The sequence below is a fragment of the Sorghum bicolor genome, chromosome 6 (assembly GCF_000003195.3).
Source record: "Sorghum bicolor cultivar BTx623 chromosome 6, Sorghum_bicolor_NCBIv3, whole genome shotgun sequence".
Classification (NCBI taxonomy): Eukaryota; Viridiplantae; Streptophyta; class Magnoliopsida; order Poales; family Poaceae; genus Sorghum; species Sorghum bicolor.
The window spans coordinates 50,483,700-50,510,771 of NC_012875.2; the positions used below are offsets into that span (position 1 = coordinate 50,483,700).

The 27,072-nt window shown below is 44.0% G+C and overlaps 1 protein-coding gene across 6 annotated transcripts; it reads right to left on the reverse strand.

The window, feature by feature from the left end:
- LOC8064459 (endoribonuclease Dicer homolog 4) lies at positions 395 to 25,795 on the reverse strand. Of its 6 annotated transcripts, none has more exons than XM_002448105.2 (25): positions 25,578 to 25,792; positions 24,440 to 24,617; positions 24,144 to 24,254; positions 23,649 to 23,789; positions 21,569 to 21,638; positions 20,532 to 20,596; positions 20,317 to 20,451; positions 20,080 to 20,229; positions 19,179 to 19,290; positions 18,900 to 18,993; positions 17,718 to 17,910; positions 17,431 to 17,591; positions 17,064 to 17,270; positions 16,715 to 16,980; positions 16,360 to 16,634; positions 15,853 to 16,274; positions 14,552 to 14,652; positions 6,688 to 6,899; positions 6,381 to 6,590; positions 4,703 to 5,161; positions 4,333 to 4,605; positions 2,619 to 2,948; positions 2,116 to 2,464; positions 1,066 to 1,180; positions 395 to 763 (listed from the first exon to the last, which is right to left on the reverse strand). In XM_002448105.2, the coding sequence occupies exons 1-25, from the start codon at positions 25,661 to 25,663 to the stop codon at positions 595 to 597; spliced, it is 4,884 nt and encodes a 1,627-aa protein (XP_002448150.2). In that variant the 5' UTR covers positions 25,664 to 25,792; the 3' UTR covers positions 395 to 594. The 6 variants fall into 6 exon arrangements, with proteins under 6 accessions (XP_002448150.2, XP_021319729.1, XP_021319728.1 ...); XM_021464054.1 differs by having other exon boundaries at positions 435 to 763; positions 24,144 to 24,218; XM_021464053.1 differs by having other exon boundaries at positions 435 to 763; positions 20,080 to 20,208.

The window sequence follows — 27,072 nt, forward strand, 5'->3', positions numbered from 1 at the left end:
TGATGGGAACTTAATAAGACATTGTCATACAATACAATTGCCAACATTAGCTTATATTATGGATGTTACGAACTTACGATCGTAAAAAAACACTATACTTTAAAGTTCATATAAATGATAAAACATAAATAGATATGTACAATTCGTATCGTTGTTTTTCCTGAATACTTTATAGTGTTTCCCCGTCGCAACCTACTGATATACTGATATAGGTTTGACCTTTTTGACAAGTTTAACGACTCGTCTTATTCAAAAATTTGTATAAAATATTATTTCTTTTATCATAGCTTGGTTTATTAATAAAAGTTCTTCAAAAATGACTTAAATTTATATGTTTACATAATTTTTTTAAAAAAGACAAGTGGTCAAAATAAGGATAAAAAAGTCAAACATCTTTGAGATAGAGGAAGTATTTGCTAGTTTCTTATCCTATGTGAGCTTCGTATGTGTCAATATATCTCTGAACAAAATGCATGTTTACAATAAAAAAACTCTTCCATCTGAGGCCTATTTACAATAACAAAACTCTTCCATCTGAGGCCTATTTACAATAACAAAACTCTTCCCACTGAAGGCCACAAACCTAAAATGTCGCTAGACACGATAATCATCTTTTGGTAGGTATCCAAGTTGCTTAAGATACCACAGAGCTCCCTCTGCTGCATGCTCATGCGCTGCTTTCTTTTGTAGCTTAGGATCGCTATAGCACTCCAAAAGGGTCGCTGAAGTTCCCGTGATCTGAATAAGGACCTTACAAGTGAACCTGCATGTAAAAAGACATAAATCATACGTCACTCGACACCGACATTGTTTCCCATACTTAGAATAGTTGGCCAAGCAATATAGTCCAAAACGTACAATGATAGATATATTTCAGCTTTGCTAATATAGAAAACTGCATGAACAGAGTTATTTTAGCCAATGTTCCAAAACTGAAACGCTAATTACCACTCCTTGAAGCTAGAACACAAACATCATTCCAGCTTCAAGGACAGAATTCTGATTGTAAAAGATACAAGTCTATAAGTTTTCTCGCTCAGATATTTAGTAAGTAGATGAGCTTACTTTCGAAGGTGGCTTGGTCCTTCACCTTTGCATAACTCAAAATCAGGAGGTTTCCAATAGTTTGCAGCACATAGTTCATAAAGGAATGACCTTGCTGTTTTGCGTACCATGTCACCTGTCAAGGTAGGAGTACTAAACAATATTATAAAGATATTACCTCCAAAATTGATCAAAATCACAATATGGTCACATTTCACGTGCAAAACATAACCGCCAAACATGTTTTATTGTATAGTTTAGTCATAAATTTTGTAACTTTTCATTCAAAAATGTTTTTAAAATAAAGTGCACACTTTATGGATACTAGTTATGTTCTAGGCAATATATGGCCTGTTTAGTTCCTCATTTGAGCCAAAAAATTTTGGGTTTTGGCTCACCATTTTGCTGAATAGAACTAAGCACCATCCAAAATTTTTAGCAAAATGGTTGTCATTTTGGATTTTGGCCTCAAGAGGGCAAAAAAAAACCCAAAGAGCCTTCACTACCCCCACCTAACCCTAAAAACTTTGGCATTTTGGATGAAACTAAACATAACCCTGAAAATTTTGGCATTTTATATTTCATCATTCCAAAGTAGTTGCCATTTTGCATTTTGTACTCTATGGGGAACTAAACAGGGCCTAAGTATACACTATGGTGTTGAGCTTGTTCATTTGAGCTTATCTGCGAATCTGCCAGCCATTCGGCAGTGTTTTTCAATCAGCGCACAGTATTTTCAGTGATGGCTTATCAGCCAAGCACCCAGGTTGTATGCAATTGCCCCTTTTCCATGCAGAACCTTTTTGTAGCATATTTCCTATCCTAAGTGTGTATCACAGGTCTATGCGTAGTTTGACAAGCACCACAGGCATCTAGATGCCATAAGAATATTAAAAAGACCAATAAAGGATCCACTACCAACGGCTACTGTAGATTTATAAATGTAATTAAGGGCTTCACATGTTCATCTGGCTGGTTGGAATCTGTAGTTGACACCTTGCATGCTTCATTTCCAAGCTTTAGATGACAAGCATATTTTACAGAGAGAAAAAATGGAGTTTAGAACCATACCATGATACTCTCTTTGGTTTGTTTTATCAGTTGCCCCTCTAGGTAGACAACCATTCTGCACGACCACATTGGACTTATTGTTCCTTCCATTATTAGCATCATTCTTGTCAACCTTGTTATCTCCTGTTGTACTCTGAATGGAGGTTTCAGACCTCCCGTTCAAAGACACTTCTTTATTTTGAAAAAAGATGTTTCCTTCCATTTCTCCATTTATCAATAGATTCTTCATTTGTATGTCATCCTCAACATTGATTGGTTCTTCATCATAGCCTATCAGCTCTGATTCTTTTTTCGTGGTAGCACGCAAAATTTCCTCCAGTGACTTTCTTTTATGCTTGTATCCATTATTCTATGTAAACATGCAAGGTTGCATTATTGCCACAAATAAGATGATTTTGCCATGCCTTCTAAGTAATTAATAAAAAAAATCAAGAGTATGAAAACTATGGTGCTAGAGAAACATGCAATTTCCATTTCATAACATATTGCCAAAACAAATATACCTTCAGTTTCAAAAGTGCTTCTTGTGCAGCCACCTTTCTAGCATCTTTCGAATTCCGGTTTGCTGCAGTACAGCTTATCATCTTGCCATCTATGTTAACTTCTACTTTGACATGGAACTCTCCATTGTCCTCCGTAGGTTTGGGAAGTCCTAACTCAAAACCATTATATTGACAAATTTCTCTGAGTTCTCTCATAGGATCGATGTGCATGCCACAGAAGCTCAATATTGGCTTTAGAAGCATTAGCATTAGCTTCCAAACATGGTTCAGGTTGAAGCCGGAATCTAAAAGCACCGCACCAACACAAGATTCAACAATATCACCAAGAACCTGCATGGTTACAGCAAAAGCATGCAAGCTTTGATTAAAAACAAAATACCAAGGTGTCTCCAATAAACTACATGATTCATTCAGAAAATCTATTTTCAAAAAGGAGTTCCTAATGTATTACATAGGCTGAACAGAAGTTTTTGAATTAATCCTATACTTGAATGATCTAGGATTCCAAATACATGTTTATCTTGCAATAGCTATACCTCAAATTCCACTCTCTAATCTTGTATTCCCTCAGTCCCAAATGCGGGCTATTTTAGGATTCTAGCTGGTCAAACTTTGACTTGACCCATCAACATATTTACATAGGTTGGCAATATATGGTTGATGCTGCTAGATTCATCATGAAAAATACTTTTATAACTTTATAAAAAAATAGGAAGTCAAAGTGTCATTGGTGCCCGGTTGGCGCGGAAGATCCCCTCAATGGCCACCCACAGATCGCGGGCGGTTGGATCTGCGTCATTCATGGCGAGGTCGAGGACGGAGTCATCAACGGAGCCTGAGATCCAGCCCTGGACGCAGCACTCCGTGGCATCCCACTGAGGATCATCAGGTCGAGGGGGAGCAGAGCCGTCGATGTACGAGCGAAGGCCGAACTTGCCGCACAGCGACTTGAAGAAGAACGCCCACTTGGAGTAGTTGGAGTGAAGGTCCAACGTAATCGGGATGTGGGACTTGACATTTACTGTGGCGTAGTGGTGAGCCACGATTGGTGCAGCAGCGCCGGCGGCCATGGCACCCAACGGGGCAGCACCGATGGAGGGCATGCTGGAAGTTGCCGGCAGGGTGCCGGCACCGGTGGCCGGGGAGGAGGCAGAGGTGAGGGAGCCCGATGTGTCCATTGGAGAGGAGAGGAGGAGCAGCCGGTGAGGGTGGACGGGCGCGAGGGAGACGCGCGCGTGGTGGCTGCAGCGCGGTCAGGAAGAGGCCGCGTGTGGAAGGGAAGTGCAGAAAACTAGGATCTGATAGGCTGATACCATGTAAAGACACACCTCACACCCAATATGGGGGGTGGGGGGTGGGTGACCTTCATATATATAGCCAATATGGCTGGGTATACAAGGAATACAATCAAGTGTACATAGCAGGTGCTAATTATAGCTAATCACGCATAGACCTGCCTAATATGTCTAATAGTTGGAGACTGTCATTGTCCTCAACAACTTACATTTAGAACCAGAGGGAATATAGAAAATTCAAGAAGCTCCTTTAGCAGTAATTACTAATTGTGACTTTTTGTTTCAACTCAAAGAAAATAAAAGAAGTGTTAGCAAAGAAATGTAGGAAAAATACACTGAGAAAGAGGTGATTCACAAATTCTATAGAAAGATAACTGAAGTTTTTGCAGCAAGTAAAAAGAATCAAGGAAAGCACATACCTTTGGACAAGTTGGTTCTTCTAACAAGTCTTTCTCTGAACTGGAAAGATTAACATAATTCTGAAATTTATTTATCGCTGCCGTAAGAGATTTAGAATCCTTTATGAGATATTTATGGATAGATTTCTTAACGGCCACATAAGCAAATGAATTATTATTCAAAGCTAATGATTTCAGATCTGTTAGTTGACCAGGCTTGAGATCAGGGTAAGCTGAGTAGAGGTACGAGGCCATCAAATAATCCAAAACAGCGTCTCCAAGAAACTCCATCCTCTGATTAAAAATGTACAGAATATGCTGAAGTGAGTGTTCTTTACTATCAGAATAGTTCACTAGCAATTAGATAAAAAGGGAAAAAGGAAGGTCGGACCTGGTAGCATCCTCCAGAATGCTTATTGAATGAAGGGTGTACAAATGCTTGGAGAAGAAGACCCTTGTGCTTGAAGGTGTAGCCAATCAATTCTTCAAGCTCAGAAATGTTCATGTAATTCATGAGAGACAAATTGGTGGAGCTTGCATCTAATACTCTATAGAGAGCTGAATTTTCGAAATCAACTTTTATCCCAATCCAACGTAGGAATGCAAATGCAGCTTTGAATCCACACTCGACAAGAAAAGCTCCAAGAAGTGACTCAACAACATCTGCAATTGTCTTCCTATGCAACCAATGATGTGATTTTGTACACCTCAAGTTACAGTTTTCACGTCTATCTGGGTCGATATTCTTCGGGTGTAAAGTTGCTTCTCTGTCAGGATTGCAAACAACTTTACAAGGTCTTCCCAATGCAAAGAACTGAGTAGGTTCAAAGTGTTGATCCCGTATGTATACCTATATTTTGCATCAAGATGTTTTAATTTTGTGTAACACAGCGAGCAACAAATTATTCTCACCTGAGGTGATAAAGGGAAAACATGTGCACAAAGTACAGGAGTCATGATTCTCTACTTAAACTTCTTGAAGGCCAATAACCATAATGTAAACAAGAAACATGATAAAATAGATCAGAAACAGAAACAAATGTGTTCAACAGAAATGGATGGTAATTAAGAAAGAATCAAATTCACATCAAAGCTAAGTTGCACAGGGGTGGACAAGGGGGGTTTTCGATGCAGGGGTGGAGCCACATTGTGGCTTCTGGGTGCGATCATGCCATCAAAAGAAGTCAGAATCAAGTTACAATGCCTAATTTTGCACCCTAGCAGCCCAAGCCTATGTACCAACAGCCGAGGAGCCTAGGCTATTGCTTGAATATAGTGCCATATGAATGTAATTGTGCCTTTGGAACGCATTTGGAAATCATGGGCACCACTGCTTTGTAAGTTTTTCATGTGATCGGCAATTGTTAACCGATGCTGGACCACTGATAGGCTAGATAAATAACCACTGCCTTCTGTGTAATCAAGCTCCTGAAACGATGCAGCCCCTCCTGATTCTTGTGTGATCTACGGGCTTGCGTATGGTGGGCACTGCAGGCTGACACAATAGGGCTTTTCCCTTGTGGAGCCAAGCTATTAAACAGGCCAACAAGCAACTTAAAAAGGTATCTAATTCCTTGGTTATTCTGGTTGCTTGGGAGTTACGGAAATACTGCAACAAAGGAGCCTACTATGGTGCTTCTCTAGATGTGAACAGGGTTGGTGTTTTTTGTGGTTCTTAAAAAGGAGCTCCAGCATGGCTATTAGTAGGACACACAAAGCGCTTTAAGGCCTTTTTTTTGTCTGTTTTCTTTCTCAACCACTGCGGCATATGCCCTAACTTGTTTTGCATGGGATATTTGATATTGTACTCCTGCATGTTAAAAAAATGCAACACTAAGTCTCAAGTCACAATGTGGGTCTGTCTATAAATAGCCAGGAAAAAAAAATCATGATTTAAACTTTTTTGCCATCTTGTGCTTGAGGTTCAACCACTCAAACCATGTAACCATGTCAGCACAAGGACAAGCACATTGGATCTCTTCTACAATAAGATAGGATGAAATAACTGCTATAACTATATAAAACTTAGCATAAAATAAATATTGGGATCATTGATACAATCAACTCACCTGCAAATTTCTTCTAATTGACAACTCGTATAAATTTGAATTACTCACTATATCAGAACGTCTCCTGGTCAACTGACCTTCATCAAGTCCTTCATATGAAATAAAGTTATGGCGCCCAACTACATACTTCAAGAAAGCATCACCTAGGACTTCTAATCTCTCCAAAGAGATCCTCTCTAAACACCTTTCAGTAGTCAGTGCTTCAAGGATCTGTAATGAATGTCGTAAATCACAATTACTTCAGCATAGATAACAAAATGAAATTAGAAGTTTCCGGCTCAACAGTGCGAAAGTTAGTATTACTTACACCCGAGGCACTAATTTGAGAAGCCTCTGGGAAATAGGATGACATGACATTCTTCAACTCAATAGCCACCAACAAATTCTCCAAGCGACACATTAAAGATGGTAGCAAGGACAAAGAACTACCCATATCTTTTGAGAACCCAGTTATCTTCAAAGAGCATAGTTCTGGAGGTAACTCCACAAAGTGCTCCATCAATTCACGACCCTCAGATTCTTATAAGAAGCAGTGAAGAAAAAACATAATATCAAAAGTACTGTACAAGGATCAGAACCATCAAAGAATCACAGCAATCATCTCAGTGCTTAAAATCCATAAAAGCAGGAAGTAGCAAAATACCAGATCAAATACATTAACATGCAGTTCATGAATCTGATTAAAATTTACAGTTGAATTGAGTTGAAAGTAAAATAAAATAAAACAAGTGGTTGAACGAACTTCTCTCCAATATATGTATAACTAGACAAGTTATAGTTTGCTTGGTACTGCATAAGCCACAGCCATCCATGGGTGTCAATCAAATGGATGAGATCTTTTGATACTAGGACTTGCTCAGTTACCTGTTAGTGGCAATACCAAATTTGGTTGGTCCCGACACCAATAATCATAAGGTAATTATGATATTGCTCATTTAGATCTGAGAGGAAAACCCTATTAGGCTCATACCCACAGAAGTGGTCATCTAACGTCTGTTAATATACTTCTGTCTGGCAACTGTACGTTTTAGCACTTATGTATCTCCTCAGCCACACACAGCTTTGAGTCGCTAATGTTGCCGTCTGGACTCTGCACACTAATGAAAGTATCGTTCATATCTAACTAAGAGAGTACTGGGTACAGGTAACAGTTTTAACTGTCACTGCTGTAGATGCCATTGTTTGCCCCTTTTGCAGTCTTCCCTTTTTCTTTTTTTTTGGGGCATGGGGGTGGGGGTGGGGGGGGGGGGGGCAATAATTGATGGCAGTTGGTCATGTATCTAGTATAGCAGGGCCTAAGTATTGCCCACTGCAGTTTTGTTTTCCTTCTCTGTTTTAAATTATGTGGCTGTAATAGGCTTGCTTGGGGGTCAAGAAGATAAGACCCTTGGCAGCCAAGTTAACTAGGAATCTACTCTAGAATATGCCTATCCAAGAGGCAGCCCTCAGCCTATAAGAGCTGGAGACAGGGCAAGGGGTTTTGTAACCGAGATCCATTTTTTGCAATTCAATCAAAAGGCCATAGCAGGCAAACTGCCCTCTGGCTGTTGCCAGATCAATCTCGTGTTCACCAAATTATCCAACAATTGGTATCAGAGCGTGTTCTTGATCCTGTGAGATGGCCACCTCCGCAGAGAGAGCAGCCGCCGCTGCAGCAGCAGCCGCCGGGCAGCGCGCGCAGCGTCTGGCAGCGGCAGAGGCCGCAGCCGCGCAAGCGCAGCAAGCCGCGGAGGCCGCAGCAGCCGCAGCCAGGGAGGCCGCTACCACGGCCGCCGCTCTGCGTCGAGAGCTCTGGGATGAGCAGCCGTTTGAGGAGGAGGAGCCGCACCAGGATCTGCGCGAGGAGCCGCGCGATCGCCGCCGTCCACTTCGGAGGAGCCCGGACCGGATGCGCAGGCAGTCGCGGTCGCCGGATCAGGATCGCCGTCGCGGACGTGGCGGCAGGGGCCGCTCGCCGGTGATCCAGGCGGTGTACAGGGACTCCGGCGGCTCCACCACCTGGCCGATGCTGTCCAAGACCAACTACCACGAGTGGGCGTCGATCATGAAGCTGAAGCTTCAAGCCCGCCAGCTTTGGGACGTGATCAAGTACGGCGATCTTCCCCACCATGAGGACCGCCGCACCGTCGAAGCGCTCATCGCCGCCGTTCCTCAGGAGATGCAGATGCCGCTGTCGGAGAAGGCGACGGCGAAGGAGGCGTGGGACTCCCTCGCCACTGCACGCATCGGAGGAGAACGAGCTCGGCGCACCGCTCTACAACGTCTTCGCCGCGAGTGGGAGTTGCTGTCTTTCCGCCCAGGTGAGCAGGCTGAGGATTTTACTCTGCGCCTGGTTGCTTTGAAGCAGCAGCTCGCCCTCCATGGCGACACGGACATCAACGAGGAGCGCGCGGTGGAGAAGCTCTTGCGCGCTGCACCGGCCAAGTACGCGCAGCTCTGCATCGCCATCGAGACCCTCCTCGACTTCCAGGACCTCACCATCGAGGAGGTGTCGGGTCGACTGAAGACGGTGGACGATCTGCAGGAGGTCCCCGGAGAGCCCCTCATCATCGCCGGCAAGCTGATGCTCTCGGAAGAGCAGTGGCATGCACGGCAGAAGGAGAAGAAGAAGGGCGTCCAGGACTCTGCTTCCGCCAGCGGCAAGGAGCCGCGGCGTCGCCCCCGTGGCGGGAAGAAGCAGAGGGCCAAGAACGAGCGCCGCGAAGACGACGGCGAGCGCAAGGCCAACCGCGACGACATCTGCCTGAACTGCAAGCGGCCGGGTCACTGGGCACGCGACTGCCGTGATCCTCCGCGACAAGGCGGTGGCTGTGGAAGAGATCGCGGCGGCCAGCAGCAGGGAGGCCGCGGCGGAGGCGGCGGCGGTGGTGCGCGGGGCGCAACACATGTCGCCGAGGCGGATTCGGATGATGGCGCGCTCTTCTTCGCCCACGGCGTCGTGCAACTGGAGGAGAAGGCGCCAGAAGTCCTCTGCACCAAGGGCGCCGCGTTCCTGGATTTCGCCGAACCGCGCGCACGTGCTTTCCTCGGTGACGCCAGCGCCGAGGACAAGCTCGACGGCTGGTACCTCGACAGCGGCGCCACCCACCACATGTCTGGGCGTCGTGAGATCTTCTCCGAGCTCGACACGACCGTCCGCGGCACGGTGAAGTTCGGTGATGCGTCGCGCGTGGAGATCCAGGGCGTGGGCTCGGTCGTGTTCCAGGCGAAGAACGGCGAGCACCGCATCCTCCACGGCGTCTACTTCATTCCGGCGCTGCGCAACTCCATCATGTCCCTGGGTCAGCTCGATGAAGCGGGCTCGAAGGTGGAGATCGAGCACGGTGTCCTGCGGATCTGGGATCAGCGCAAGCGCCTCCTCGCCAAGGTAAAGCGCGGCAGCAACCGTCTCTACATTCTTCACCTCGACGCCGTGCAGCCTGTATGCCTCGCCGCGCGGAAGGACGACGATGCCTGGCGCTGGCACGAGAGGCTTGGACATCTGCACTTCGACGCGATCCATCGGCTCGGGAAGGAGGAGATGGCCCGAGGCATTCCGGTGATCGAGCACGCGGCGCAAGTCTGCGACACCTGCGTCATCACCAAGATGCGCCGCCGGTCGTTCCCGCAGAAGGCCGCGTACCGCGCCGAGCAGCCGTTGGAGCTCGTCCACGGCGACTTGTGCGGGCCCATCACGCCGGCGACTCCAGGAGGCCGACGCTACTTCCTCCTCATGGTGGACGACGCCACGCGCTTCATGTTCGTGGCGCTGCTCGCAACCAAGGACGAGGCGGCGCAGGCAGTGAAGAAGATCAAGGCTCAGGCTGAGAAGGAGACCGGCCGCGAACTGAAGGTGCTGCGGACCGACAATGGTGGAGAGTTCACCTGCTCCGAGCTCGCCGAGTACTTCGCCATGGAGGGAGTCAAACGCCACTTCTCCGCGCCACACTCGCCACAGCAGAATGGCGTTGTGGAACGGCGGAACCAAACGGTGGTGGCCACCGCGCGGGCTCTGCTCAAGCAGCGCGGCATGCCGGCTCGTTTTTGGGGGGAGGCAGTGGTGACCGCAGTTCATCTGCTAAACCGCTCGCCCACCAAGTCATTGCAGGGCGTGACACCCTACGAGGCCTGGCACAGGCGCGCGCCGTCCGTGGCGCACCTGCGCGTCTTCGGGTGCGTCGCCTACACGCGCGACTTGGGGCAGCTGCGCAAACTCGACGACCGCGGCGTCCCCGGCATCTTCATCGGCTACGCTGAGGGCGCCAAGGCCTACCGAGTGTTCGACCCGGCGTCTGGGCGCGTCAAGACCTCCCGCGACGTCATCTTCGACGAAGGACGTGGGTGGAACTGGACGACGCCGGCGGCCGGATCCTCTGCAGCGGCATCAAGTGACTTCGACATCGAGTGGCCGGCCGAAGCAGAGGAGATACCCGCGTCAACACCAACCTCCCCGAGCCCACCTCGCGCGCCATCCTCTGCTCCGGGGGAGCATGAGAGGAACGATGCGGACGAGCCGAGAACTCCTGCCGCTGGCTCTACTACACCAGTTGCGGCAGTTGAGATCGGCGATCCGGTGGAGTTTGCTTCGCCGCTGGAGGGAGATGAAGACCGGGTTGATGCCTGGCACGATGATGAGCCCCTGCGCTATCGCACGGTGGCCAACATCCTCGGCAACGCTTCTACGCCGCCACCGCCGCCGCGCCTCTTCGCTGAAGTCCATCTGACTCATGCGGGAGAACCGGCAAACTTCGACCAGGCCAAGGACGACCCTGCCTGGCGCGCGGCTATGGAGCAGGAGCTCAAGTCTGTGGAGCAGAACCACACCTGGGAGCTAGCTACGCTCCCGGCTGGTCACCGGCCCATTACCCTCAAGTGGGTGTACAAGCTCAAGAAGGATGAACGGGGCGCGGTGATCAAGCACAAGGCGCGTCTGGTGGCGCGCGGGTTCGTCCAGCAAGAGGGGATTGACTACGATGACTCCTTCGCACCGGTGGCACGCATGGAGTCGGTCAGGGTTCTCCTCGCGCTGGCAGCTCAGGAAGGATGGTCTGTCCACCACATGGACGTGAAGTCCGCCTTCCTCAACGGCGATCTCAAGGAAGAAGTCTACGTGCGGCAGCCGCCGGGCTTCGCCGTCGCTGGGGAAGAAGACAAGGTCTATCGCCTGCACAAGGTTCTGTACGGTCTGCGCCAGGCGCCTCGTGCCTGGAACGAGAAGCTGGACTCAACACTCAAGGAGATGGGGTTTCAGCAGAGTTCTCACGAGGCGGCCATGTACAGGCGGAGCAGTGGGCGGGCAGTTCTGCTCGTTGGCGTCTACGTCGACGATCTGATCATCACCGGCACCAATGAGAAGGAAGTGGCGGCGTTCAAGGCTCAGATGATGAAGGCATTTGAGATGAGCAACCTCGGGCTGCTGAGCTTCTATCTTGGTGTCGAGGTCCGTCAGTCAGCTTCTGGGATCTATCTCCGGCAGACACACTACGCTGAGAGGATTCTGGAGCTTGGAGGCATGGAGGGCTGCAATCCTGCAGCAACTCCCATGGAAGAAAGGTTGAAGCTCAGTCGCTTCAGTACTGCTGAGGCAGTGGATCCTACTCACTACCGGCGGTTGGTTGGTAGTCTGCGCTATTTGGTTCACACCAGGCCAGACATTGCCTTCGCAGTCGGCTTTGTCAGCAGATTTATGGAGAAACCCACCATGGAGCACCTCGCAGCTGTGAAGCGCATTCTGAGGTACCTCGCCGGAACACTGGAATATGGGCTGCACTTCACCAGAGCCCCTGGCAGTGCACGGTTCATTGGCTATTGTGACAGTGACCTTGGTGGTGATGTTGATACAAGCAAGAGTACCACTGGTGTTCTTTTCTTCCTTGGTCAGTGTCTGGTGTCTTGGCAGTCTATCAAGCAGAAAGTAGTGGCACTCTCCAGTTGTGAAGCAGAGTATGTGGCTGCTACTACTGCTGCTACACAGGCTATGTGGCTGTCAAGACTGCTGGCTGAGTTACTTGGAAGACCCGTGGATATTGTTGAGCTGAAGGTTGACAGCAAGTCTGCACTGGCCCTAGCAAAGAACCCTGTCTTCCATGAGCGCAGCAAACACATCAGAATCAAGTACCATTTCATTCGAAGCTGTCTGGAGGATGGCAGCATCAGGGCAGAGCATATCTCAACTGGTGATCAGCTGGCTGACATTCTTACCAAGGCATTGGGCAAGACCAAGTTTGAAGAGCTCAGGGGAAGGATCGGCCTGGAGGCAATCTCAGCAAAGGAGATCAAGACCAAGGGGGAGAACTGATGGTAGTTGGTCATGTATCTAGTATAGCAGGGCCTAAGTATTGCCCACTGCAGTTTTGTTTTCCTTCTCTGTTTTAAATTATGTGGCTGTAATAGGCTTGCTTGGGGGTCAAGAAGATAAGACCCTTGGCAGCCAAGTTAACTAGGAATCTACTCTAGAATATGCCTATCCAAGAGGCAGCCCTCAGCCTATAAGAGCTGGAGACAGGGCAAGGGGTTTTGTAACCGAGATCCATTTTTTGCAATTCAATCAAAAGGCCATAGCAGGCAAACTGCCCTCTGGCTGTTGCCAGATCAATCTCGTGTTCACCAAATTATCCAACAATAATAACAGCAGGGGTCCTAATATAAACATCAAGATAATATAAATCTGCATATTCTGTAGTAAATGAATACACTATGCGCTCATGATCACTCACATTGTTGTCATCCAATGTTAACATTGTCTACCGTAGGGCCTTGATCTTCTAAATCAATATTCATCTGGGTTTTTTTTTCAACTGTTCATATTACTCTGGAAAAATTTGTCAAGGGGTCTTTTTAATGATTCTACTAGCTCATGTACTTTTTTCTACAATTCTAGATGCATGTTTTCTTTACATACTTGAAAAATAAAAATCAAACTGGTAATTGAAATCTAAATAAATATGATCATGATTCATCGAAGCATTGCTTATAAACAATTAATCCATAACTCATCATGTACTAGAACCACTGACTAGCTTTAGGGCGAAGATGGAAAAGGCATAGCTGCACGATAGGCGTACATACTATCGGGGATGGTTTGATCACTGGTTCACACAATCCGGCGTCGCAGACTCAGCAGGTCCCATTTAAATAGCGAATCTACGTTCGCTAGCACCAGCAACTAAATTTTTGCAGCCAAGTCAATGGCACATGGACCAAAAAACAGATCCAAAAGTACCCTATGACGTGCATTTTTTGTCAGGCCCAGCTGTCTAGGTAGTATATGTATATATACATACAGCACTATGTTTCTTAGAGTTCTGAATACAGCTGAGTCTGTAGTATGTATACTTAGTGAGGCCCTTGATTTTGGGGGACCCATGGGCCATGGAAGCTGCCCCGCCCACACCCCTCCTCGAGGACCGGATATGGGAAAAAAGAGGGCAGGGGCAAAGAGGTTATTTTATGCCTCCATGAGCGTTTGACACTTTGACTTGACAACAACGGCGTAAAAGGATAGAATTTGTAGCCAGATACCATATAGGGGGTAATTCATTTTGTGACGGCAAAATAGGGATTCGGGTAAATTGCAATGGTGTAGAAAGAATTATCTCTCATGGCATACAATCTAGGGGCTGTTCAGTTCCTGAAAATTTTTGCAAAATGCTACTGTAGCACTTTCGTTTGTATTTAACAAATTATTGTCCAATCATGGATTAACTATGCTCAAAAGATTCGTATCGCAAATTACATGTGAACTATGCGATTAGTTATTTTTTTATCTGTATTTAATGCTCTACTATGCATGTGCCGCAAGATTTGATGTGACGGGGAATCTAGAACATTTTGCAAAATTTGTCAGGAAGTAAATGGGGCCCTAATGGCTACACAAGCGAGGACTAACTAGGATGCTGCCTGGTCTATCGGTCAAGCAAGCAGAGGACTGACTGCACAGGTGCTTGCACGGTGGTGTGATAAAGATACGCCATCTGCCATTGTTTCTTTTTTGGCATTAAACTGTGTTTGTGTGGGTTTTGATCGAGGCTTGTCTCTTGAATAAAGTAGGTTAGTCCTAGGTCCTTTCTCAATCCGCCGTTATCCCTAATCTATTTCTGGTTATCAAACTGCTTGAGTTTCCATAATGAAAGTAATGGAAATGGTGTCTCATAATTTCAGAAGAGAGAATTATCCCCTTGAAGAAGACTAACCTGTGCTCTCAAGTTGTCGGTTATGAAGCAGATTACGCAGACAGAAGAGTTGCTTAGCTTTCAAAAGTGGCTGCTCAGGATGGGAAAGCTCAATATGTAACCTGATTTCAGTAAAGCATAACATTATGAAGCAGTTTAACAGATGCATCGCCTACCTCCATACTATAATAATGATACAGAAATAATGATGCATGGCTAGCATAATATCAAGGCAGATACTGATAACTACGAGTGATACAGCTCTATTACAGAAATATGAATAAATAAATCCAAAGACACAATTCTGCTGGATATTTGTAGCTAGTTTGTTCTCAACATAAAGGATGTATGCTATCATAGGAAAATTCTATTAGCTACAACCAAATGATCCATTTTGTCCATTTGACACCCCTAAACAAAATTTAAGATCAATTCACTCCCACAATCTAATTCAATTGGCCCAATCTAGACCCTGATGTGTTTTCTCTTTTTTTTCACGTGCAGGTTGAGATTTAAGTTCAACATTCTTGGGGTGATAGAGTACATGATATCCTATGTTAGAAAGAATACATTAAGAGTTTTTCAACACAAAGAAGGATACACATAGGAAAAAGTTCACTTTACTACCCCAAACAATCAACTTTGTTTGTTTGTCTACCTGCAGAAAATTCGGCTCAATTTGCTCCCCCAAATTATTTCAGTTTGTCCAAACTAACCCCTAATGATTTCTTTTTCTCTTTTGTTGCTTTGCATGTTTGCATGCAAGTTTCGTTTTGAGTTCAAATTTTGTAGGGGATAAAGGACACGATATCTTATCTCAAAAAAATACATTAAGAATTTTTCATCACTATTTTTCATACAATTTTGTGTTTCTCAGGTCAGTTTAGCTTTACATTCTCCTAACTACAAAAACAATAATGAACAATTCTTAATATATACTTTTTTAACAAAAGTTATGATGTCCTTTGTGACTCCACATAATCTGAAATTAGAAACTAAATTTGTATACAGGGAAACAAAAAATATATCACTAGTAGGGAGTAGATTGGACCGATTGAAATAGTTTGGGGGAATAAATTGAGCCGACATTTTGTTCAGGGGTTTAAGCGGAGAAAGTGGATTGTTAAGGATAGTAAAACAAACTTTCCTGATTATCATATTACATAGCATAATACTTATACTTCTGAAATGGCATGCATAACTCTGAAATCTTAGAGCTCTGTGATCTAACTATATTTGCCTTGCTGGCAGCCCAACATGGTATAGTACATTTTTGCAATGTATGCTAAGAATGGCATGTAAGAAATAATTCATCCTTTTACCTTTCCTTAAAATGTTCTTCATAAGTTGCACCGTTCAACTCACTTTTAGCATTTGTTCCATCCAGAATGGAGTCAACGAAGAAAAACAGGTCGGTATGGGGAGTATAGACCAAACTGCCAATGACATCAGCTTTCTTGTATGCTCCACCGAGAAGCTTCAAAGACTCATTTGGCAAATATGAATCAGGCAGAGACAAACCCATTGGATCTTGAAATGCAGGTGATGATAAACACTTCTTTATTGTTGGCCAATCAATCATATTATCACCATAGAATTTCTGCTTGATGGGAAGTAAAAGGTAAAATGTTGAATCCATGTCCAATGCAGCATCATTCCCCAACAAAATATAAGATGAAGTGAACTCGGATCTGTCCAGAAGAACTTTCAAAAACATCTCTTGAAAATTGTGTGCGAGTATCATCTGTAAGATAAAAGAAAAGAGACATGTGAGGCAATGTTCCCTGAAAATTATGTCTTAGCATTTGAACAGATAAGCAAGACAGTGCCTCTTCTTTGTTAAACTCAATCTTTCCCAAATATTTAATTCCTGCTTTCACAATCCTCGCATGAGCAAGATGCAATTCAACATCCAACTTTTCAGATTCCTCTGGAAGGCGATTGATCACAAAAAGACCAAACATCTGATATCGTCTATCTGCTGGTTTGGGAATAAATTCTATGTAATAGAAATGCAACTTCAATGAGCAATCTAGTTTGCAGCCTGAAGGTCTCAGAACTGCAGGGATTAACATCTCATGAAGCTCTTCCCTAAAACTTTCATCTGAAACATGGAAAAAAATGCTTAAGCCAAATTACCAATATTATCCGCATCATATTCTGAATAATGAACAATGACCATACCCTCATCTTTGTTGCTTTCTGAAATATTTGTTGTTGATACCTTCATCTTTCTAGAGCCTTGACCAGGTAGAAGAAAATCTGTCAAAGCACCGAGTTCATGAAGTTTAATGCATGCTTTCAAGCATGCATCTCTCTTAGCTTCATCTTTCGATGGACAGGGTTGACCATTCACTTGACGGAAAGCAGCATTTGGTGGAAGAATTAGTCTGCAAACTATTCCATCAATGTCATCAACAAAGAAGAATGATGGGGAAGGAACAAAAAACCTGCAACAAGATGTATCAAATTATTCTAGTAGAGTATTTACATGACGCAAAATGGGTAGAATAATAAATGATCCTTTGCATACATATCTCTAGGAAGGTTATCACAGTAGCGATGTAATAGAGATACACTGCAAGCAGTGCTAATGGAAGCACCAGTATCATTGACTCGATAGATGTTCTCCTCAAGGCAATCGAACATATCATTTGATGTTCTCAAGTTAATCTCTTTATCCATAATGCTTTCACCAGTAATATAATCATCAAGTAACTTCTCCTGAGACTGATTTCCCCTGGTAAATATCAAAATGAAGAGCTTCAAGGTCTAGAACCAAAAACAAGGAACTAAATTCAAGGAAACGTTAATAGCATTATGATAGGTTTGCGAAAATTAGCCAGTGTAATCGGTGAATGCAGGCATGTGCTCGTGTGGGTGGGTGTTACGAAAATGACCTCTCCAGGAGAAAAACATATTTAGATTTACTCATTCGGGCACGTCCCCTTGACTGGATAAAGCTATTAACAGTTTCAGGGAGATCAAACCGCACAACAAGGCAGCAAGTCTGAATGTCAAGTCCCTCCTCACCTACGCTAGTAGCGACCAAAAGATTCACCTGTAAAAAAAGTAAGGGAAAAGGGACTGTAACACAAGAAGCATAAACATATATACTGGTGTTAGTGGAGATAATAAAGATAAACCTGACAAGGACTATTAAGGATGGACAGACTTCAGATTATACCTCACCCGAAGAGAACTTTTCAATGATAGAACCCATCTTGTCCCTTGACATGTTCCTTAATCCTGAATGGCATCCCACAAGACACTCACATTTCCAAAAATCAAGGCACTTCAGTTTTTTGAGAATATGTGCTACTACTCTTGCGACAATGATTCTTTTCACAAAAACAATGCATTTCGTGTTCTCCTCCAGCCTGTAGAAGAAACCAAAGAGAAAACAACCAGGATGATGCCAATAGAATTGAAGGCACAAACTTGTTTTAAAATGGTTACAGCTAAAACATTGAAATTGCTTGGTTTGTAGTTGGGTTTTGAAGATATTCAAGGCGTACAGCAAACCAATAGAAAATATAATTTCAACAATGCGGCAAACAAGTACATCACTGGCTAGGATGTCTGAAAGTATAAACTTCAAACCCATGCAGAAGTCTCAGTGGCCATCCTAGCTGTTATGTGGGTTAAAGATCGATGATAGATCCTGTGGAAACAACAGTTGATATGCATTCCCTCTGGCCAGGTGCATATTATGATGGGTATTGTCATCTCTCAGCAGAGACCACATGTTATGTATTCATGGCATAACTAGTCTTTCTGGTAATTCATAGTGAACTTAATAACCATGTTGTCAGCACCATTTTCTATATGAAATCCCAGAAATCAGTTATATACCTTTCAATTGTGCAAAATATTATATCCTGACATGTAACCCCTTCATATTTGTTCATAACTCCATATTATCTTGCTAGCTACCATAGCCAGCTGGGTATCCACAAATCTCCAGTGGATGAATATGAAGCTCAGTTTCATTAAAGGGAGAGGTGTACATCTAACTTGATGAAGACTATGAATTCATATTGTAGTCATTTTAGGCCCAAGCGTAGACTATAAAATTTCTAACTGCTTGTTTGTGTACTATAAGATTGATCCTAGGGCCAACCAATTACTGTAAGCTGGCAGGCTATTACCTGTAGTCTGTACAGTTATGAAGTTTTCAATGCAAGGAAAGGTAGGGATTGTGTAATTATATACACAATTAATATCATATTTGATTGAAAGAATGTGGTGGCAGTGAGACCAAACTCAGGCACCCGGCAGGACTGAAGCTTATAATGCCTTAAGTACACGACTGAAAATCAAAGATATGTTTCTGAAAAATGATAGTAGCACAAGTGATCATGCTTACCTGTATCTTGATAGGACGTCAATAAGGACTGCAAATTTTTTTGAGAAGAAAGGTTCTTTTATTGTCTCTAGGTCAAATGAATCAGCATCCGCACCTTAAAAACAAAACTGTCAGATTTTTTAATGGATAATATGAAATAAGTATGCATTTTCCAATTATTTCCAACAAAATGTAACTCCAAAAGGTCCACTATATAAACTATATGTATGACATATGCAGATCAGCTTGTTGAATAACATATCCGAAACACCAGCAAAGTGTACGAGGAGGGGAGTTCACCTTCTAAGATGTCGCGGCTTAGAAGAGATGTCGCTTTGTTTACATAGTAATTAATATCAACCCCCTTTCCATCTAGACTAACACTACTGGGAGAGAGAAAGGTCCTTGCAGCCTGCATTACAATCAAACAAATAACATCACATACGTGTTAAGTTCACACCTACTTTTGACATTAGGCAAAAAAAAATGTGGCGGCTGAAATGGATGCCACAAGTGGGGAGTAGTGAATAGTCTGCTATAAAAGTAGTTCAATGACATGTATGGCATGGGGCTAAAAATGTGTGGTAAGCCACAATTGTGGCATTAAGCAGAACACATACGTCACAAACTGTGGCATGTCAAGGTTTTATCCCAAATTAAATAGGCCAACATGGAGGGGATCCAAGATTTTTTAATAAAACCAAACCACAATCCATCTATTTGTTGTGTTAAGTTTTGGGGAAAATATTTGGGCCTGTCATCTTTTCAAGGCTCTCCGAGTGCAATGAATCTTGTGTTTATTACTTATGAAGAAAAAGGCAATACCAAGCACACCAAGATAAATGTAATTGAAAAAAAGATCTTGCAAGGATGTAAGCTATTTGGGATCAGTAAGCCTTCGAACAACTTCATTGAGGAGGTTTGTCACGTGAACATAATCACAAATGTCACTCAAAGATGCAAAGAAGTACATTATAGTCAGTTTATTAAAACAATAAGAACAAAAAATCACGTATAAAAGAAAACACTGGGTAGCTTGAAAACACATATGCAAGCTACTGGCTGTTACAGACTTCCAGTACAACAGTTCTACATTCCTACCACTGCCAAAATACAAGTGAGGAACAGTGAAGAAGGAATTCAACTGAGGCGAGATTGTATAAAGATTTAAATGCTGGTTGAACAAACTGTGCAAACTCACCTGGAGAGCTCCAAAGAGACCAACTTCTTGCAAACAGAAAATCAAATTTTCATGCAACCTCCATAAGGACTTTAGTTTCTTTTGTGACTCCTTGAAATTGCATGCACTCTCTCTTAACATGTATTCAGACTGTTCAAAGCACATTAAAAGCTGTTCAAGGATAAAGAAAAAAGAAAATAACCCAAAACCTCATGTTAACTGGACCAAAGATAAATCCTGTATAATTAAAAAAATCACCTGAGACTTGTAGCCATCAAGCTCATTGATGTAAGTTGTAGTCAAGTTAGAGTGACCAACTGGGTCATAAAAGTACACTTCAATCTTAGGAGAAGCAATCACACTTTCAAGTTCTACATTATCAACTGAACAAACCTAGAGTACAAGTTTACAAAGCAAATTGTCAAAATCATCTTAAGCCCAGCAGATTTATGGAGAAAAGTAGTTGTATTTACCTTTGCATTAAGTAATTCCTCGAGACTGTTGATACATTTAGTGTAGGTAAGCTTGTTAGAACCACCTGTCATAGAAAGTATAGGAATGATAATTAGCCAGCCATGGGGAAGAAATATAGTTAAATTGGATGATACAACTTTAGAGGAAGAATAGCATATTGGTAGGCAACACTCTACATTTCATCTGTTTGTGTTAGTTTGACCAATATTTTGTGTGTCCCTACTCCCTAGATACCTATAGAATTTCAATCCAAAGAACAATTCTGCTGCAACAAAATAATGGAGTAATACAACTATAAGTATCATTCAGTCACTGTACTTTGAGCTTTTGGCCCTCACAATGGTTTGGAATAAAAGGATGAGAAACAGGTGTCCATCTTATTCCACTCAAATAACTCTTCTCCTCTCCTAGGATTGCTCTCTAGTATGTTTCTATCCAATTTTCTCATACTCCTGGTTTTGTAATACAGCTGAGCAAATTACCATAAAGACCTCAAAAGTATAAGAGATCATCCCTCCCTGCCATTCCAACTGATTGATTGGTATATTATCCTTGCTTTCATGCAAAACCTTATGTGTTGTGGATTGGAAAAGAATACCTCCACCACCTAGATTCAAGTTCTCTTCAACTTGAACTTGGATGCCCATTTCTTCTTAATGCAAATCCCCCTACTTCCTTCTAGATCGGTCTAATTTTTCTTTAAAAACATAAACAATATGTTGTACTATCATAAAAAGCTAGTAATCTCATTCTGTATACTAAATGCTGGCCATTTAACAGATCACCGATCAAACAATGGTACAGATTGTATGAAGGCAAGAATAATGGACTGCATAATTTGAAAGCTAGGCATAAAGGGAAAGAAAATAAGATTCAAGCATTAACCAAATGAGAAAAGGGCAAGAATATATTCTGATTCTGACTCTTAACATAATTTGAAATATGAGAAAGATAGAAATTAAGTTAATACAGTTGCTAGCACGATAGGTTAAGACCATTGACGAGGAATAAAACATTTATGTAAGAACACCATTACCTTTTCCAATAATCGGTGAAGCAGTCATGCCAAAAACACGAGGATGTTTATCAGCGTTATTATAGAATTCCTGAAATATTGTTATAAATATTTCAAGACTAAGAAGTCCGCAGTTCATGTAACTTTTTTTTTGGAACCAGGAAAACAGCAGGGGAAGCCCCCACTGTTAGATTTTATTAAAACACAAAAACAAACTCTGAGCAAAACAAATGGAAAACACTTCAGATAACCCCGAGCGAGGCTAGAACAAGAAGAAAAACAAAGAGCCACTAAACACAAGAATCAACCCAGAAGAGAAAAACAGATTGCTTGTTTTCAGAAATCTTATACGCTTGTAGTCAAGCTTCATTTTTTAGAGATCTTCTCCAGGAAGAGGAGGTCCGCTCATAAAAATGAGGTTATTGAGTTCATCTAACTTACTAAAGAGTCTTTAAGAGGTATTATTGAGTTGCATGCACCGACCAATTCAACCCAAAAGCTTAAGCTGATGGGGAGAGGTGGGCAATTCACTTATATTCCAACACTCCCCCTCACGTGGAGGCTTCCTCAGGCCTCAGACGTGGAATATGAGCGAGCAAAATTATTTTATTTAATTGCGCTAACCAGGATTCGAACTCGAGACCTCTGGCTTTGATACCATATTGAGTTGCATACACCGACCAATTCAACCCAAAAGCTTAAGCTGATGGGGAGAGGTGGGCAATTCACTTATATTCCAACAGGTATAGTACAACTTCTGCATATGTTCAATTAATATAAAGCAATGGAATTTCATCAATTTTTCATTCCAACTACGTGATCAAACCCTCATAACTGCATAAGAGTATTTGTCATGTATTCAATTAAACGTTGAGAGAATAAGGAGAAAACAAGTAGCTCTGGATCATCACCAGGTTGTGGCTCAATGCAACAATACCATGCATCATGAAGAATACAGTGACATGTGTATAAGAACAGCAAAGGACATAAAAGATGATGCGCCAGAAATGTGATAATAAATTACATCTGGTGCATCTACCATCCATAACAAAGTAAACAGCTATAGCATACTCTAGCGCAGTTGATGGGAGGTGTGGCTGGGCACCCTCCACGCCTGGGTTTTCGAGTCCTCTTCGACTCAAATTCAGGTGCCTATTTTCTTTTTATTGACAGTGCCACCTAGTTCCTCCTAGGTTGGTTGACAAAATGAGAAGTGTATTGTAATGAAGAATTAGCAACTACTCCCTTCGTTCCAAATTATAAGTCGCTTTGTCTTCTTTGGTGCAGAGGGAGTACTATGTTAAGAAACAAATATGAATGCCAGATACTGAGAAGTATATGGTTGTGAAGATTTAGCAATTATTTTTTTTTAAGAAACAAATATGAATGTCAGATATAGATTCGAATAAATGTTAAATACTCGTATATGTATATTAGAATATGGTGATAATCTGTATCTTAGGATGTCAATGGAACCATTGTAGAATTCTGAGAATCCTTTGCACATATTAATATAATCTCCAGTTATACCAAATGTATTCCGCATACTGATTTTATTAAGAAAGGATTCATTAGGATCAATTGGTATTAGGACAGGATCCATTAGGATCAATTGTTATTATTAGGATAGGATCCATTAAGATCAATTGTATAGGATAACTATCCATGTATTATACCACCTACCTTGTACCACAGGTTATTATATGCAAGGCACCCCCCCCACACACACACCACCCCACAATGGACGTGTGGGTGGTGTGATTCCCATACCTTTCTACAGTTTTGAAAGTGAAAATATATAGGTAAGTTCATCATCAGCAAAAATAAGTTGTACAATCTGTTCCAAAGCCTCTAGAAGTCTATCACCCACCCACACGTTTAGTACCGAAAATATCTACAGTGTTAGTTTTTTTTCCTTTTTTTTGGGGCGGGTGGGGGGCAAGTTACTACATTAAAATCCTGTCAGCCATAGCAACACACTTCCTGAAATGGAGAATTAATATTGCACAGGTACAGGAGGAAGTTCTGTGACCTGAATATTAATTTCCAGAGATTGCAACAGATGATAGTACAGGCACCGAAATTGTACGCGAGCAGTTACCTTCATGATTTGTGCATATGGATGCCTTTTTTGTGCTTGTGCATGATGGCATTCATCAAATATCAAAAGTGCAATTGAGTCCATCTTGATGAAACAATGACGCAAATTGTGCAATAATATTTGAGGGGTCATTACAAGGACCTGAAGCGGCAAAGAAAGCAGCACAAGTTAGGAAGAAAAAATTATGCATAAGAAACAATGATGTTACAGATAGATTATGTTTTCCCAAAGTTGTGTGTGAATGTTGATATAAATAGGTTATGTTTGCCAAAGTTGTGTGCTGATACAACTGCTGACTTTTCATTTTACTCAAGAGTCAGAACACTGGTTCAAAAACGATCATAGGCTAAACACATCTCTGTCTGAATTTTTTCTCCACAACATGTCAAGTACTATGCTTTATTAATTTATGCTAGCTACTAAAAAATCTTCAAAACAGGACTATCAGTAATCACTTGGCAGCTGCCAGCAAAAAGAACATAGAGCACACCATACCTCGTATTCTCCTATCTCTTTCTCCCATGCCTGGTGATCTCTAGAGTTTTTACCACTTCCATAGTAACGTTGAACCTTAAAATTAGTGGAATCGGCAATCACCATTGCTTGCTACAAAATACAAATACAGAAAAAGAGCACTGACTAAGCATGTAAAGGTGCACCTGGTAGCAAAAGATGTGGTCACAAACACCCATAAGAAAATGAGGGTGTACTCATAAAAAAAAATTGATAGCATGACTTCATCCCCTCCAAAAAAGAATATAGATATAGTGAAGAGCAGGGAGCTATTCTACCTGACGGACAAGGGGTATGGTCGGTGCGAGGAAGATGCAGACCTCGCGGCTGGGTTTGCGGATGAGGTGTCCAAGCTCGTACATGAGTAACACGGCAATGTGTGTCTTCCCACATCCCGTTCCAAGGTACACTACGATGTTCTCCTCAACTGCCCTCTTGCAAAGGTCCAGCTGATATCTAAATACCAAAAGCTAGCAAACCATTAGTGTCTTTTCCATACTCCCGGTATTATTTGAAGGAAACAGAGGAAATCCTTGATTAACAAAAATTTGTCTGACAATATTTTAGGGGGGGGGGGGGGGGGGGACTTAGGGTCTCCCGCTGCTACATGCAACATTCAATCAAAAAGCTGGCCACCATTTGCCACAAAGTAGTACTCCTACAGTAATAGTTGGAATGATGACAACAAGGCACAATCACCACGACATCTCGAATAGTAGTAGTTATTTATGCATTGACACGTATCTGGGGTGCTGCATTGCCATAAAGTAATTGCGTGGGCAGGTTGAGGATCACACATGCTTTTAATGTCAAGCAGGCGATCAACAGGACCGAATCCTAGAGATTAAGGGATATCACGTTCTCGATCTTCGTGACAGGGGGCACTAAACATCCATAGCTGCAACCTACGGGGCGCGGCAGCAGCGGTATCCTTGGAATACCCATATTTTCTGTAACAAAATAAATTTGTATTTGGGTATTACTAAAATGTCTAGTTCTACGAGTGCTTTTAGTTCGTGCTGTTTTGTTGAAAATTATTCTCGGAATACCCTGGTGGAGAGTCCTGGCTCCGCCGTCCAAATCGCAACTTATGCGAAACTCAAACTCTCTCACGAAACGCTTCTATCAAACAATATAAAAAAAATGTGGAAAACCGAAAACAGCAGTATCGGGCGTGAAAAGTAAGTTCAATGACAGGAAGAACAAAAAAAACAATCGCGTCTCAAAACCTGTCTAAAACCTTCACGAACTCCCGACAGATGAGCAATACACAAAACGAATCGATGGTCTCGCACGAGATGAACAAACTAAAAAATCCACCGCTCCCATAGAAACTGCGCAGACAAATATGCCGGCCTGCCCTCCGCCGGAAAATCTAAAAAACAGATCAGAAGAAGAGTAGGAAGGGGCGCTTACTTGCGCGCGATCCTTCTCGGATCCTTGGGTTCGCCCGCGGCCGCGCCGGAGCTCGAGCTCCCAGCCTCGTCCTCGCCCTCGCCCATGGCGGAAGCTTCGAGCGGAAGTATAAGGATGCGGGGGGAAAGGAACAGAACAGAACAGAGCAGAACAGAAGCGGAGGTGCGTGTGTGTGAAACTGCCGTGCGCGTCCCCCGAGTTATTATAAATGAGGTAAGCATATAGGTGGGAGCTGGTCTTGTCGCGTCAAATGGGAAGGGAAGGCGCTCGGCGGAGCACGAGAAGAGAAGGGCAGGGTAATGGGCCCCGCTGATGGCCTGGGGTGCGGGTCCACAGTGTGTACTCGTCTACAGTCGTCGGGTTTGCGTCTGCGGGCTGCGGATGGCTGTGCGTCAGTGCGTGCAATTGACGCGGTAGGCGAGAGGGAATGAGATTCTGCAGTCATCCAAACCGACTGCATCCTACAGTCAAGTCATCTGCACCGTTCCGTGCTGATCCAACGATTGCTCTGCCAAAGTGACACATAGGCCGCATAAATTCAAGGTCCACCATAGCCCAGGTCCTATCGAGAGGTCTCCATGGTGAAATCGCAGCTGCTGTCTTCCGCCTTGCTGCCTTACTGGCCAGCATTGTGAGCGACTACCGCGTCACCATCTCCATCCCCTCATCAAGAGCCGCGCCGTCTTCGTCCCCGCGCCGATGCCGTCCTCGTCGTCGAGGGTCGCACCGTCGGCGTCCTCGTCGTCAAGGGCCACACGCCGTTGCTGTCCTGGTTGCTGCTGGCGTGCAGCGTTCCCACCTTGTCTCCCTGACTCCCTCCTTCACGGGGCTCCTGGCTGCCATGGGCCAGTCGTGGCGCCTCCGCGGCTCGCTCCTGCACACAGGTGGCGACGAAAACAGCGGCTCCTCCGCCGGGTGCAGGTAGCTGTACGCGAACAACCGCCATACATGTCCATCGCGCTAGACCGCCCTGTGCACGCCGTGTCCTTACAACCTAAGCCGCGTGTCCGACCTCATCTCCCTGATTGGCGCGATTGTGCGCATGGCCTGGGACGACGCCGCCATGGCGCGTCTCCTGGGCCACGGCGACATCGTTGTGGTCTGCCCCAAGCGCAACACTTCATCTCGCTTTTTGCCGAGCTTAGCAGCACTGGCGGCCAAGATCGAGATGTTCTATGGCACGGTGGCTCGGCAACCAGGAAGACAAGGACAGAGGCGAAGGAAGTTGCCATGACGAGCTAGCTAGCGTGGTGGCTTGGGCTGAGATGGGCCAAAGCCCAACGTATGGAAGTTTGTTGGGAGCTGTTCGCCGTTCGATCTTTATGAAGGGTCCGATGTCCCTGACTGTAGGGTGCAGTCGGTTTGGGTGACTGCAGAGGATCTCATTCCAGGCGGGAGGGGCCGAAGGGGTTGCCGCTGACGCGAACGGCGATCTAGGCCTTGTTTAGTTCTAAAAAATTTTGCAAAATTTTTCACATTCTCCGTCACATCAAAT

Bases quoted from the DNA above. Each gene is read 5' to 3' on its own strand.
- LOC8064459 (XM_002448105.2), bottom strand. From the start codon at position 25,663: ATGGGCGAGGGCGAGGACGAGGCTGGGAGCTCGAGCTCCGGCGCGGCC. The intron at 18,994-19,178 runs GTGAACTCCCCT...TTTGTTTTTAAG, and splicing joins AAGCCGCGACATCTTAGAAG to GTGCGGATGCTGATTCATTT. The intron at 14,653-15,852 runs GTAAAAGGATGA...TACTGAAATCAG, and splicing joins GAAGAACATTTTAAGGAAAG to GTTACATATTGAGCTTTCCC.